Source organism: Ochotona princeps, chromosome 4, assembly GCF_030435755.1.
Source record: "Ochotona princeps isolate mOchPri1 chromosome 4, mOchPri1.hap1, whole genome shotgun sequence".
NCBI lineage: Eukaryota > Metazoa > Chordata > Mammalia > Lagomorpha > Ochotonidae > Ochotona > Ochotona princeps.
In genome coordinates this window covers 28,282,468-28,295,719 of record NC_080835.1, presented here as the reverse complement: position 1 = coordinate 28,295,719, position 13,252 = coordinate 28,282,468, and the positions used below count along the sequence as shown (strand labels likewise).

The following is a 13,252-nucleotide window of genomic DNA, read 5'->3' as shown; positions in this document are numbered from 1 at the left end:
AGAATTATTTTTTGCATTGAACCTCTAATAATGATTATCTAATTATTGGCATGAACCAGATTTTATTAACAACTCCTTTTTGTCCAGAAATTTTGATTGCTAATGAATGCATTTACAGAACATTTGTCCATTTATAATAACCCAAGCAGTAAAATGTATCATAAATGTTTGTGTTTGTAAATATTCTTGACAGTCATCCAAGGACTGTTCAGTGTTTTAAAATATTCTTTTCCCAAGAAATATGGGTCACTATTATGATGTTGATGTCAGAAAGCTCAAGTTATAAATGTCCTCCAATTAAATTTTATAAAAAGTGTTGAATTTAAATTAAAAACTAAAGGTAAGTGTAAGTATATGACCAAAGGTATGTCTTAAGAACATCTTTGACACAATACATCAGGCACTAGATAGAACAGTAAATAATAAGTACTGAGCAATGTGTAGCTTATTAAAACATGGAATTCTCTAATACCAACAATGAGTTTCCAACATTATATTTATATCTTTTCTATTATTATTTGCGTTTGTTGTGTTTTATTTGGCTACCTCAGTCATAATTCTTAGTCACTATTAAATTAGGCCCAATTTTTGTTTTATTTCTTTTTTAAAAAAAGATTTATTTATTTTTATTGAAAAGTCAGATTTACAGAGAGAAGGAAAGACAGAGAGAAAAATCTTTCATTTACTAATTCACTCTCCAGGTGGCCACAATGGCCAGAGCTGAGCCAGGAGCCTGGTGCTTTCTCCAGGTCTCCCACGCAGGTACAGGGTCCCAAGGCTTCGGGGTCATCCTCTGCTGCTTTCCCAGGCCACAAATAGGAAGTTGGATGGGATGTGTAACAGCCAGGGTGCAAACTGGCATGCCTATGGGAGGCCGGTGTTTGTGAGGCGATGATTTAGCCATAGAGCTGTCGTGCTGGGCCCTATTTTATTTCTTATTTTATTGAAGAGGCAGAGAAACAGGCAGAACAAGCTTCGCAAATTCCTGCAGTGACAGGCTGAGCCAGACCAAAATCTAGAACTAGCAACCTAATCCAGATCCTCTGTCTGGTTGACTAGAACCCAGTTACTTGAGCTCCCAGGGTATGCATTAGCAAGAAGCTAGAGTCAGGACCCAGAGCCAAAAATCCAATCCAGTAATCCCACTGTGGGACACAGCTTTCTTCACTGCTGCCCCAAACACAGTTTTAAATCTCAAGCCTTGTGGGTAGCACCAAGGCAGTGCAGGCTAAGCCTCCACTCATGGCACCAGCATGGCCTGAGTACTGGTTCATGTCCTGGGTGCTCCACTTTCAGTTCAGCTCCCTGCTTATAAAGCAGCGGAAGATGGTCCAAGTCCTTGGGCCACTGCACCTACTTAGGAGACTTGGAAGAAGTTCCTGGCTCCTGGCTCCTGACTTCAGATTGGCCCAGCTCCTGCCATTGTGGCCATTTAGGTAGTAAACCACTGGAAAGAATGTCTCTCTAACTCCTTCTCTTTGTAATTCTGCTTTTCAAATAAAAATAAAATAACAAAAGAAATTTTTAAAAAAACCTCAAGCTTGGTAAAAGTGTTCAGATTTTACAAAAATGCAGTCATTCTGTTATTTTTATACTCTTGTAAACTAAAATATCTTCTTTATATTACCATTTCATTTATAGTACTTAATTTTCTATCTTATTATTTTCTTTATATTAATAATAAAAGTAAGAATTGGCAGATTCAAGAGAGATGTCTTACGAATAACAACACCTTTTTTTGTTTACTCGCCTCCCACTTTCCTTTACATAAACAGAAGAATATCTTACGAATAGGACTTGAGAGTGTTGGCTCGCCTTTGTGGGGAGATGATATTTGCTGCACAGAAAACTGTGACAGCAGTCGCAGTCTTACCAAGTTCCTCTACCTGCTCCGTGGCCTGCTGCGAACCTCTCTCTCAGCCTGTGTCATCACAATGCCAACACATCTTATCCAGGTAAGGATTTTGGAAAATTGAATTAATTTAAATTTTAAAATTTAATTATACTTTAACATTTTGAATTTAAATTAATTTAATTTTAACTAGAGGTGAAGCAATATGTTATGATTCTGATTTTTGTTTCCTTGATAACTAATGGTGTTGACCAGCTTTTCAGGTGGTTCTTGGCCATTTACCTTTCTTCTTATGTCTAAGTTGCTTGTTCATTGTTTACTGAGTGACCTCCTGAGGATCAGGTTGAAAGATTCTTTATCCATTTTAGTTATGATTTTCAGCAATTTTCTTATAGTTCACAATTCAGTTTTTACTTTCCTATGTCTGTTTGCGAGCTGAACTTTTTTATCTTGATGGTTGGTAGTTTTTCTTCCTCTCTTTCCACTCTTGGCAATCTTCTCCTCTTCAAGGTCCTTTTCCCAAGTTTTCTTCTGAACATTCTATCATTCTGTCTTCTGTTAGTGGATCAGTATATTCTCATTTGGTTTCTTTAGGTAATCTTCTAGTTATGTGCTAATGTATTTCACATTCATTCATTCTCTGTTAGTAATGCTGTTTATTGAAATGTTTATTGTTTGACTGAAATATATGATTTCATGTAATTTTATTTATTTAATACACGCAGTTTCCCATGAAGTCAGGGCCAAATATTTAGGCTTTTCTTTCTGTGGCTTTATGATTGCAGTATTTATTAAATGTGGCAAAACTTTTTTGGCATAGAATCTGGGTTTTTTCTAGATGTTAAATAAATGTTAATTAGAGGTATATTGACTCTTACTAAGAAGATTATTTCTAATGACAAATTGTTGAAACTACTTAAAATTTCTGTTCTAACGCATACAGACCCTTCAAGGTAATTAAAGACTTATTAAAATGTCATTTAGTTCCACTAGTTATATTGTACAGTGTATTTCAATACTCACACGTAAAAGTTTAACATAACAAGTAAATTTTGACTCCTTGGCCAGTAGAATTTACTTATAGCAATGAGAGGATAACTCAGTTTTCACTTAAATTTTATGCAAATTGTGCCTAAAATTAATTTGCTAGTTTTATGAAGTTGAAGTTGTATGATTATCATAAAGAAACCCTTTCTCTAATCATTTCAGACATTACACAGATACTGAGATTGTATTTATTGTTATATTATGGTGTTAATGTGAAGTTCATACTTTAATAATACTTTACTTAGCCTTAATAAGCTTCTTGATTTTGATAATAGATGAGCTTGAGACAAATAAACGAGATACTGCCATTACTCCAAGCATTTATGAGGTGCAGACTACAGGCCAAAAATTTTCCAATCCTTATATGCTTGAATCTTTACCACAGCTTTAGGAAATAGCTGGTTTTTACCTCTGTCCTCAAAAGGTCACCCAGTAAATAAAGGACAGGCTCAGTGTTTTTCCCAAGTTCAGAACTCCATCTTCAACTGTTAGGTTTTATAGCTTCTCAGAGAACCACAAAGACGACTGTGTCAATTGCAAATGTTAGGTAAGTTAAGTGATTCTCCAGTGTCGAATATCTTTTATACATTTGAAAGCTGATGATCAGTTGCAGATCTGTTTCAGTCTAAAATTTAGAATTTTCCCATCTTACTTTGCTACATTCTTATGTGTGTTGAATTGTTAACATACTTTGATGACACTACCTTTTCATAGAAAAATAATAATACACGTTAATATGGTTGTTTTCATCATTTTTTAAAAAGATTTATTTATTTACTTAAAAGGCGTAGTTTCAGAGGGAGGAGACAGAGAAAGATCTCCCATCTACTGGTTCGTTTCCCAAATAGCCACTGTGCTCAGAACTGGGCCAGTCTGAAGACGGAAGCCAGAAATTTCTGGTCTCCCACATGGGTGCAGTGGCCCAAATGCGTTTGCTGCTTTCCTAGACTTATTAGCAGGGAGCTGGATTGGAAGAGAAGCAGCCAGCACTTGACCCAGTACAGGCAGCAGCTTTATGTGCTGTGCCACAACGAGCGCCCATATTCAGCATTTCTTAGAGGCGAAGTTAACACTGTGAAATTTTTGACAGTTTAAAACATGCAAGCTATTAAGCAACAAGTTGCAAACAAATGAGGATGAAAGAAAATAATGTTTTCCTTTTTATAGTTCTAAATTTAAAAACTACAGTTATGAAATGATATATGTACGTGACGATTTTTCAAATTTATCCCAAAGGAATCTCTACAAAAGAAAAAGTGAACAAAAAAAGGAAGGAGAAAACAAACCTTTTAAACCGACATTTTGTCAGGGATTGTCTTTGTTATCTGGAGAAAAGCTGCCAACCCCAGTGTGGGTGGCTGTGACTGGGATTCCTGCAGCTCCTGTTTGAGGGACCAGCAGTGATACTACTGGGTGTTGTCAGGACAGCCCGTCTACACCCCTCATTGACTGCTGACTAAGTGAGGAGGTGAACTGAATGTCTGAACATGACAAATATCTTTCTTAATTTTTATCTTTCCTGATACAATTCCATAGGCACAGGGATTTCCTCTTCCACCCTCTCCATGTCCCCTTTCTCCTACTATTTTCCTCTGTAGTATTACAATAGTATTACCCTTCAGCAACAGTCATAGTCCATCGTCCTAATATTTAAGTGTATCATGACGTTGTAAGTATAGACAATGGTAGGAAGTCCCACATCCTGTTGTCAAGATGTTCTTAACAGTTGCATTGAGGATCCATCTTTTGATCTGGAGTAGAGATGCATACTGCACTGTATCTTCACTTCCTGGTATGGTAGTCTCCCTGATACAGTTCCTCTAAATGGATATATTTATCTATATAGATGTATGTTATCTATATTGATATATATTTATCTATGTTGAGCTTGTATTTTTCATGAATGTATCCTTAACAGGGAATATTTTAATATATATTTTAAAATATATATTTTACAGATATACTTATGGCCTGTGTAAGTGAAGAAATACAGTTTCAATGTGTGGTCTTTAATGTGTCAGTAAAGGAGAGACTGCTGTGAAATGAAAGATAGCAGGGACAGACTTTGGTAATGACTGTGAAGTTACAGAGTGTGACCAAAAAATTAAGACATGCCTCCTCAAAACAGATAATGTCCTCTCTGAAAACGTGTAAAACCTTCCAAGGTTTTCCCAGTTTTCATACTGTCTTGCCTAATCAACTTTCCAAAGTTTTCATAGTAGCCTTCTGGCCCTACTATCAACAGAAAACAAATGAACCGTTCCCTTGCTCTGTAAACATGTTATCTTGCTATTTATATATTTTTGTCAAGATGCATAAGAGGAAATATAAAATTTAAGACTCTTCTTAAAAGCTGTCATAATATAAATAAGGACAAATTCTCTTTTGGCTAAGGAAAGATAACAAAAATTAGAAACAGTATACTTTGATGTTAAATACGTATGAATACACAGACCCAGGGAACTATACATTTATTTAATAAAAACTTAAGTGACAATTGCTCTGGGCTACTTCTAGTCCTAAACTATTTACAAATATTAACTCACTTAATACTCATAATAGCCCTAAGTTGTTGGTAATATCTTTAACCAAGATCACACAACTGTTGAATGGGAGAATTTAGAGTTAACCCATCCCTTTCCAGTTACCATTCTCTTAACCACAGCACTAAGCTGCGTTTGCACTAGAAATACTAAAATAGAGTTAAAATTAAGAAACACTGTGGACCCAGCACAATGGCTCAGAGGCTAAATCTTTGTCTTGTATGCACCAAGATCCCATATGGTTGCTGGTTCTGGTTCGTGTCACAGCTACTCCACTTCCCATTCAGCTCCCTGCTTGTGGCCTGGGAAAGCAGTAGAGAATGGCCTAAAAGCCCTGGGACACTGTGTGAAAGACTCAGAAGAAGCTCTTGGTTCCTGGTTTTGGATCAACTCAGCTCTGGGCATTGCATCCAACTGGGGTGACCCAAAACCTTGGGACCCTGCACCCATGTGTGAGAAACCCAGATAGGGGTTCCCAGGCTTTGGATGGGCCTAGCTCCAGCTATTGCAGCCATTTGAGGAGTGAACGAGTGTAACCTGCCTTTCCAATAAAAATAAATACATCTTTTGGAAAAAAAAAACCACAAACAAGGTTCTTATCCCCATTGAGCTTTTCAACAGTGTAAAAGATAAGCTGGAACAGAAAAGCGCTATATGTAGATATGTGGGTCATATGATGGTTTCTGACAGAAAATGGAAATGTAGTTTAATATCCCTGGGAGATTTGTTATACTGACATCCATTATAGAATAGTGACATTTTTTGAACATGCAATTTTTAAAAATTACACTAGGCTTAAATATGTAAAATATCTTTGTCAAATGGTAAACCAACCAATTGGTATTCTTATTTGAGTTATTAGCATTCTGTCAGACTTGTACAGTAATGATTAGTTACCCTTTATTGTACTTTTGGCATGCTTCCCATGTTTAATTTCATTGTTGTGAAGGAACACATACTTAAGAAAATTGCAAAGTCGGGGAAAAGTTAAAATAGGGAAAATAATGTCATGGATTCAAAACTTATTTTAACTGACTGTTGTGATAAGACTTTGCAAGTAAAATGAACAAGAGTTATTTTTACATTTACATTTAAAATATTTGTTCAATCTTTAAATTTTCAACCAAAAGTACTTCTTTCCTTTGGATTAAACAATATTTCCGTAAGAGCATAGGAAAAAATAGCAAGCATGTTTTAAAACAAATTTACAGAAGCAAATTGAAGATATTGGTTAAGAATATGCTAGACTTGTTCAATAAATATAATATTAATGTCTTTAAAAATACGTATGTAGTCTTTGACAATTTTCCCTGTGAAGTAGTATATTACTCATATTACCTCTTTTAGAATATAGTTTTAGTCTCTGCCCAACACATTGTACTTAAAAATGCATGTGAAAATGGCTAAGTTAAATACAGACTGCTCCATGCTGAACCGTGGAGTAAAGTGTCATTAGAAGAAGCAGAACTATGGATGGCTCCCCTGTACCCCAGCATTACTCAGTTCCCAGATCCCTGCTGTGCAGTTGTTCCACTCGCCAAGAAGCCTGTTAAAGAGCCCCCCAGAGCATGTGTACAGCCCTCCATGTTAATAGTTAATTGGTGAGGATGGCAAGATGAGAGGACAGCCGAACATGTGGTCTCTCAGACTCGCGCAGTAGACAGACCTTTAGTTATAATAACAGCAGCTGCTCACATTCTCACAACTCAACTGTTCTAAACTCTGTTGTTGAGAGAAGGTTGTTGGAGTTTCAGAGAATGAGAAAGTTACACATAAAGAAATAAAACTCCACCTTTGAACTCCTCTAAATATTGTAAAAATATTATTTCATCTTTTAAAATGAAATATAAATTTCCATATCTAAGGCTATTATATTTCAGCTACTTTAAATGATCTACTGCTTTTCTGTTTCAGGTTAAAAATGTGTTTGCACCCTTCAAAACTGTCAAAGAAAAAATTTTTAATAAAGTGACAACTTTAAGGTTGTTTCAAAAAGAAGCTAGCTACAGAGATACAAAAGGAATTTCTGTGTCTAGCTAGAGAACTCACTTTTCTTAGGTTATAAATGAGAACTGGCTTGCTTCTGGTGAAATTTGTTATCCCCCTCCAATTTATGCATATATTTGTGCCTTTTAATTTCTTAAAATATTAAGTAGCAGCTATATACATGAGAAAAATAGCAACCAATAGCATTTATTCTTTTGGGAAATAAAATTTAGGTTTACACCTTGTTAGGGTTTTATTAGTGACTTGAAGGGAAAATAAAGGTATGCAATCATCTACATTTTTAACACAATCTGTGACAGACTGTGCTTCATTTGTATTTCCGATTGATTTAAATTCTTTTACTTGAAATAAATATTTTGACTTAATTAAAATAGGGAAAATTTTTTAGTAATTCTCTCACAGCTTTCCTTTCTAAATAAATGTTTCTTTTTAATGTTGTTCATTTATATAAACAGTCCTACTCTATACTTCCAAGGATTTTTAGCAATATAAGCAGCAATAAATTTCCCCTTAGCTATAGTAGTGCAAGAATGAAAGTTTTCCATTATTAATAATAAAATATGAGATAACATTTCCTTCTTGAATAATTCCATGTATTGCCAGGATTTAATGTATTTGCTCAGAAAGATTATTACTTGATGTTCTAATTAAACTTTCTTTTGTTCAGGGCAGATTTCACATATAATGGTAGCCTATTGCCTTTTTTATTTCTTATCATTATCACTTGTTCAATTAACCTTATTCAGTTCATATAATAAAGCCACCATTTTATAACAATTTGATCTATAGAATTTTTGCATATATCTAGTTGAGGAAATTGTCGTCTACATTACTTAGCTAATGCCAATCAAAATTAAGTTTGTGATGAAAAGCTGGTAGAAAAGGCTTGTTTTTAATATGTCCCGTGAAGATTAAATAAGATTTTATTTAGTGTTATTTTAATTGTTATAGTTCCAAATTAAGCTTTTATATTGTATTAAAATTTTGAACCTACCACTTGAGTAATACAGTATGTCTGTGAGAGAGAAATTCAGGACAAACCTTTTCATATCCATAAACTTTTGTGTTCATGCTTAGCATTTTAGCACCTCGCTCCAAGTCAAGCAATGGGCTAGATCAAACAACTAATATGGGATTATTAAATATGGACTCTAATGTCCTTGCATTTCTCTCAGTATGAAATCTTTTTAAAAGCAAAAACTAGAATAATTGCATTGTGAAGAAACAACAAACTTTTGTTTATCTATAACTTTATAAAATTTTTAAAAATATTTTTACATAAGTATCGATCTGAGCATCATTGTAGTAAGGTGTCCTTCTATTATATAAGTAACCTGTGTAAGTAGTTTTGTCAGCCCTGTTTTGTTAAGAATATTTAAGTTCCAAAATTAATCACTTTTGCATCTATCATGCAACATAAAACCAAATAATCTAGTTATATTTTTTTCATGAATTCTCTCCTTAATCAAATAGTTACAACTAAGAATCTGCCTTTGAGTTTTTAGAACTTATCAAATACTCTGTAATTAATTGTAAGAAATTGATGTATTTAAATGTTTGAAAAACATTTTTTAAAATATGACCTGAATCATATTAAGCTCTTTTTAAATTTTATGCCACATGTGTCAAATTCCAGTTTTTTTATGTCTAGTGAGTTGTCAACAGATCTCTTTCATTAAAATAATGAACAGAACTATATTTCAATCTTTATGTATACTTGAAATTTGCAAGTTCTTACAGCTCCAAATTCTTTCTACTTTTCGAGCTGCACATTATCCTGCTTAATTTTTTTTAATCAAATGGCAGCTTGTATATATTATATATTTATAATGTATATTTTTATCTCATGTTCTTGGTCATGTAATTGAAACTTTATGCACAAGTAACCTCCAGATTACAAATTTCTCTTTGTGTAGAGCCTTCAAAGCAATATTTATATCTATCTATATATATTATTTTGCCTTAGTTTAAATTTGCATATTAAATAAGATCAGAATATATTTAATTTGGCAGTAAGATACATGTGCATGTTTAAAAGAAAAAAAGTGCTGTTTAGAAACCTCCAATCACACTTAATCTCATCAAGGCATAGTCGGTGAGCCATAAACATAATACTTTTTATTAAAAAAAATTTTTTTTGCTTTATGTAACAAAACTTTGTGACATTGTAGTTCGTTTTCTGATTTATACTGCAGTTCCAGTAGTAGTTTTAGTGTTTAGCTAGCAGGCTATGTAGGGCCAAACTTTTTAAATGTATCAGTGACAGTGAAATGTCTCATCACGGTATGGAAATTGAGTCATCTGTTTGCGCATATGGAATCTTTGGCTGCTGGACCAGATAGTCTTTGTAGTGCCCAGTGTCCAGGCATGGGCACAACTGAGCTGGGAACCTAAGTAGAAGGGACCCATGTTTCAGTCTACTTGAACTTGGTAGAGGGTCTTTTGCAATATTTTTACATTATAGACTATATTTCAAAGATCATTTTTATATGGAAGAAAGAATAACAACTTAATTCTGCATTTATTTTGCAAGCAAAATTACTAGACTGTTAGTCTTTTATTTTTGTGTGCTATCTGAAAAATGCCAATGAGAAAAGGTGAATTTTGAATCATTTTGATTTCTTTACTTGGACTTGTACCTTCCCTTAGACAAATATTACTATCTTCAAAATAAGGATGATACATATTTCTTAATGTCGAGACAGAGCATGCTTGTAACTAATTATAATTTAAAGGTGTTTAACTGCCAGGTCAAATATTACGTCCTAATGTTATGTTTTCACTCCTTGCTATTAATTACATTATTATTACTACATAAAGAGTCCTTGCTTCTTTAATAATGTTTTCACACCCTATGTAGTTAATCTTTAATGTTGGGGAGGACAAGAGAGAGATTAAATTAGCCTTGTAACCTCTTTTTCTTCCAGGCTGATGATGGAAAATAAAAGCTCTTAGCCACAAAATGTAACACTTAGAATTAATATTTAATTAGACTAGCAAATTGTACACTGTGGCTGAAAGCTTCCAAAGAGTTGTTAGTGCCACAATTGACCTACAGGTTTAATAATAACTCCCTTCTAGAAGCAAGTGCCAGTTCAGCATAGTAGAGCCACTGTAAGAAAGTCCTGAGAGATTAAAATCAGCAAACCAAATGGCAGGCAAGGATTCCTGGGATGGAGCCTTCTGGAAAGCTGGGAGCTGGAATCGCTTTTCAGCCAGGATTCAGATGAGAACAGTGGGTGAAAAAGCTGATCCCTCCTGTTCTGGGAGCTTCTGGTTGTAGGCCAAAATCTTAGAACAGATTTTTACTAAATGTTTTTTTGCTGCAGCTATTAGCTTACATTGAAAATCAAATATTGAATAATTTTTCTGTAAAACTTAACAAATCTTTGTGTAAACATTCGTTCTTAATTTCTTACATATTAGGACATAATAACTGTAAACTCAGATCATTAGATTATCAGATAGGTTTGGCGCTGTACATCTCTGCTGTTTTGCTGTGACATGCTGTTTCCTTGTTCCCTGTATAGTTGATTTATATGGTTCATTTCTATATTATTTCATTACGGGACATTATGCAGAACCTGAGGAAGAAATTATGAAGTCTGTAGCCCCCAAATTTTATTTTCTTAAGACAACAAATATATCAACTAAAATAATTTTAAAACATTACTAATTTTCAAACATTATATATTATTTTAAAAATAGTGCTACGTTTTCTTAGGCTTACGATGCAATTTAATTAGAAGATAAATAATTGGACCTCCTGGTGAATCATTGGAGCTTATATTTCTGACAAATTAATTTGGGGCAAAGAGAATGCCATGAGTCTGAAATAATGCAAACATGTAACTATGGACTAAAACAGCTACACCTTACATAATTTATCTGTTATATTTTAAATAATTAAAGAAAAGCTAGTCATTAGTTAAAAATTCAAGCAGGTGAGGACCTTGCCAGCAGAGGGAGTAGTCCTGTCTTCCGTCAGGTTCCCATCATTTTCCCACCTGCCTTCGCCTTTTCCCAGCCAGTCTCCCATCTGGACCTGGCTCTGTCAGCCTGTTCCTGATGACAGGCTATAATTTTATACTCAATATGGGATTATTCTAAGCTGATTTTAAACTTTAGGATCTTTAACCTGCCATTGCATCACCAACATCAGCTGGATGCTCAGTTTGATATTCAGATATTAGCAATTCTTTTCCCAGGCAGGGCATGAGCTTTTGGACATCTGTGAATTGCATCTTAAAGAGTTTTAAGTAGAAAGCAGTAACAGAAAATTCCTGGTTTAAAAAGTTATCAATAAAACATTTCAAGCACAAAATACAAAATTTCTCAGTAGATATTTTTCATGACATATAATTAGGTTATTACAGTTATAAAAATGCCTAAACTTAATTAATTTTAATACTAATACCACTATCTTTTACAGCCTATTTACTACTGAATTTTGGGTATTTCATTTATAAGAGTTTTTCATAGTATTTTTAAAAATTGTCAAGAAACACAGCTGATAGACATTCTTTAGAGCTTGTAGTATTTGTGGTCAGTGTAAATGTAAAAACTAATTTTGAAAATGAAATCTTGTATCTCAAAAAAGGATCTCAATTATAAAGAGCCAACATTCTCATGCCAAAATTTATATAGCAACTGTTTTATCATACAGAAAATATACAATGATATGGCTCCATTACTTTTCCCTAAGATAATTAGACAAGGTACTCAACAGTGTCTTTTAAAATGTCATTGGTTCCGTTATGAATATATTGTAAGATTTAGGGGAAAAAACTCAAAGTATGTTTGTTTTCCATTTTCCCTACATGAATATCACCATAGGATACTACCAAGAGATCACATTTAGAATTTTTTTAACTTATACAAGTCCATCTATATTCTAAAATCAACTTGGAATAAGGTTCAGTGGTAAATCTGGAAGATTGAATCTGGTATCCCCATTAACATATTACAAATGTGCGTTAGTGTAATATTTGGCAACATTGTATTTTTTAAAATGCAAAATGATGTGTGAACAGAAATGTTTCCAAACATCAGATATTTTTAACATAATAAAATTATTCCACAAACCTAAGAGACTATTTAAGAGAAGGTGCAGCATGATTGGTCAAAGTTATAAACAGTGTACGTAATTTTATTTTACAATCTTAATTTTTATGAATCGTAGAACTTAAGTTTGGAAAAAACAATACCTCATTAAATATTTCTAGATTTGATCCTATGACAAAGAAATGTCTTAGCTAGAGTATGATTTATGCTTCTATCAGTATCATTTTCTTTAGTTTTTCAATATAATATTAGTAGTGCTTTCATGTTCTTATTGTTCCAAATAGTCATAATGGAGTGCTTCCTTTGATATTGTATTTGCTATCCTTCTCAAAGGGTGCATATTGAGTAATCCAAGCATTTACTCTCGGGTGAGGCATTACATAAATGCTTTGTGTCAATTGGCTTATTCTATTCAAGCTTCTTTTTAATTAAATTATTGGTTGATTGCTTCTTATATGCTCATGATAGAATCTCTCCTGCAAATATGTTTTGTTTTGTACTTTTGTTGAGATAATTGTTTAAAAAAATAAGAAAGGTTCAGGATTTGACCTGTTCTAGTTATTATTTGGCAATTAAATAAGTCTCAGAATTATTTTTTATCAGAAAATTGTCAGAGCTTTAAATGCTAATAGTTATATTTTTATCTCATAACAGAATTATTTTTGTGAGTTTTGAATTGAAAGAGAACGTTGGATTTTTTTTTAGTTTAAAATTTATCTAATGGATTTGGTACATCGTA

The 13,252-nt window shown here is 33.5% G+C and overlaps 1 protein-coding gene across 1 annotated transcript in view; it reads left to right on the top strand.

Annotated features, from left to right (window-relative positions):
• ELP4 (elongator acetyltransferase complex subunit 4) overlaps positions 1-13,252 on the top strand; it is a 224,632-nt gene that overhangs the window by 86,698 nt on the left and 124,682 nt on the right. Inside the window, exon 7 of the mRNA XM_058663218.1 lies at positions 1,776-1,955. Coding sequence (XP_058519201.1) covers positions 1,776-1,955 — 180 coding nt within the window. The remainder of the gene's footprint in view (positions 1-1,775; positions 1,956-13,252) is intronic.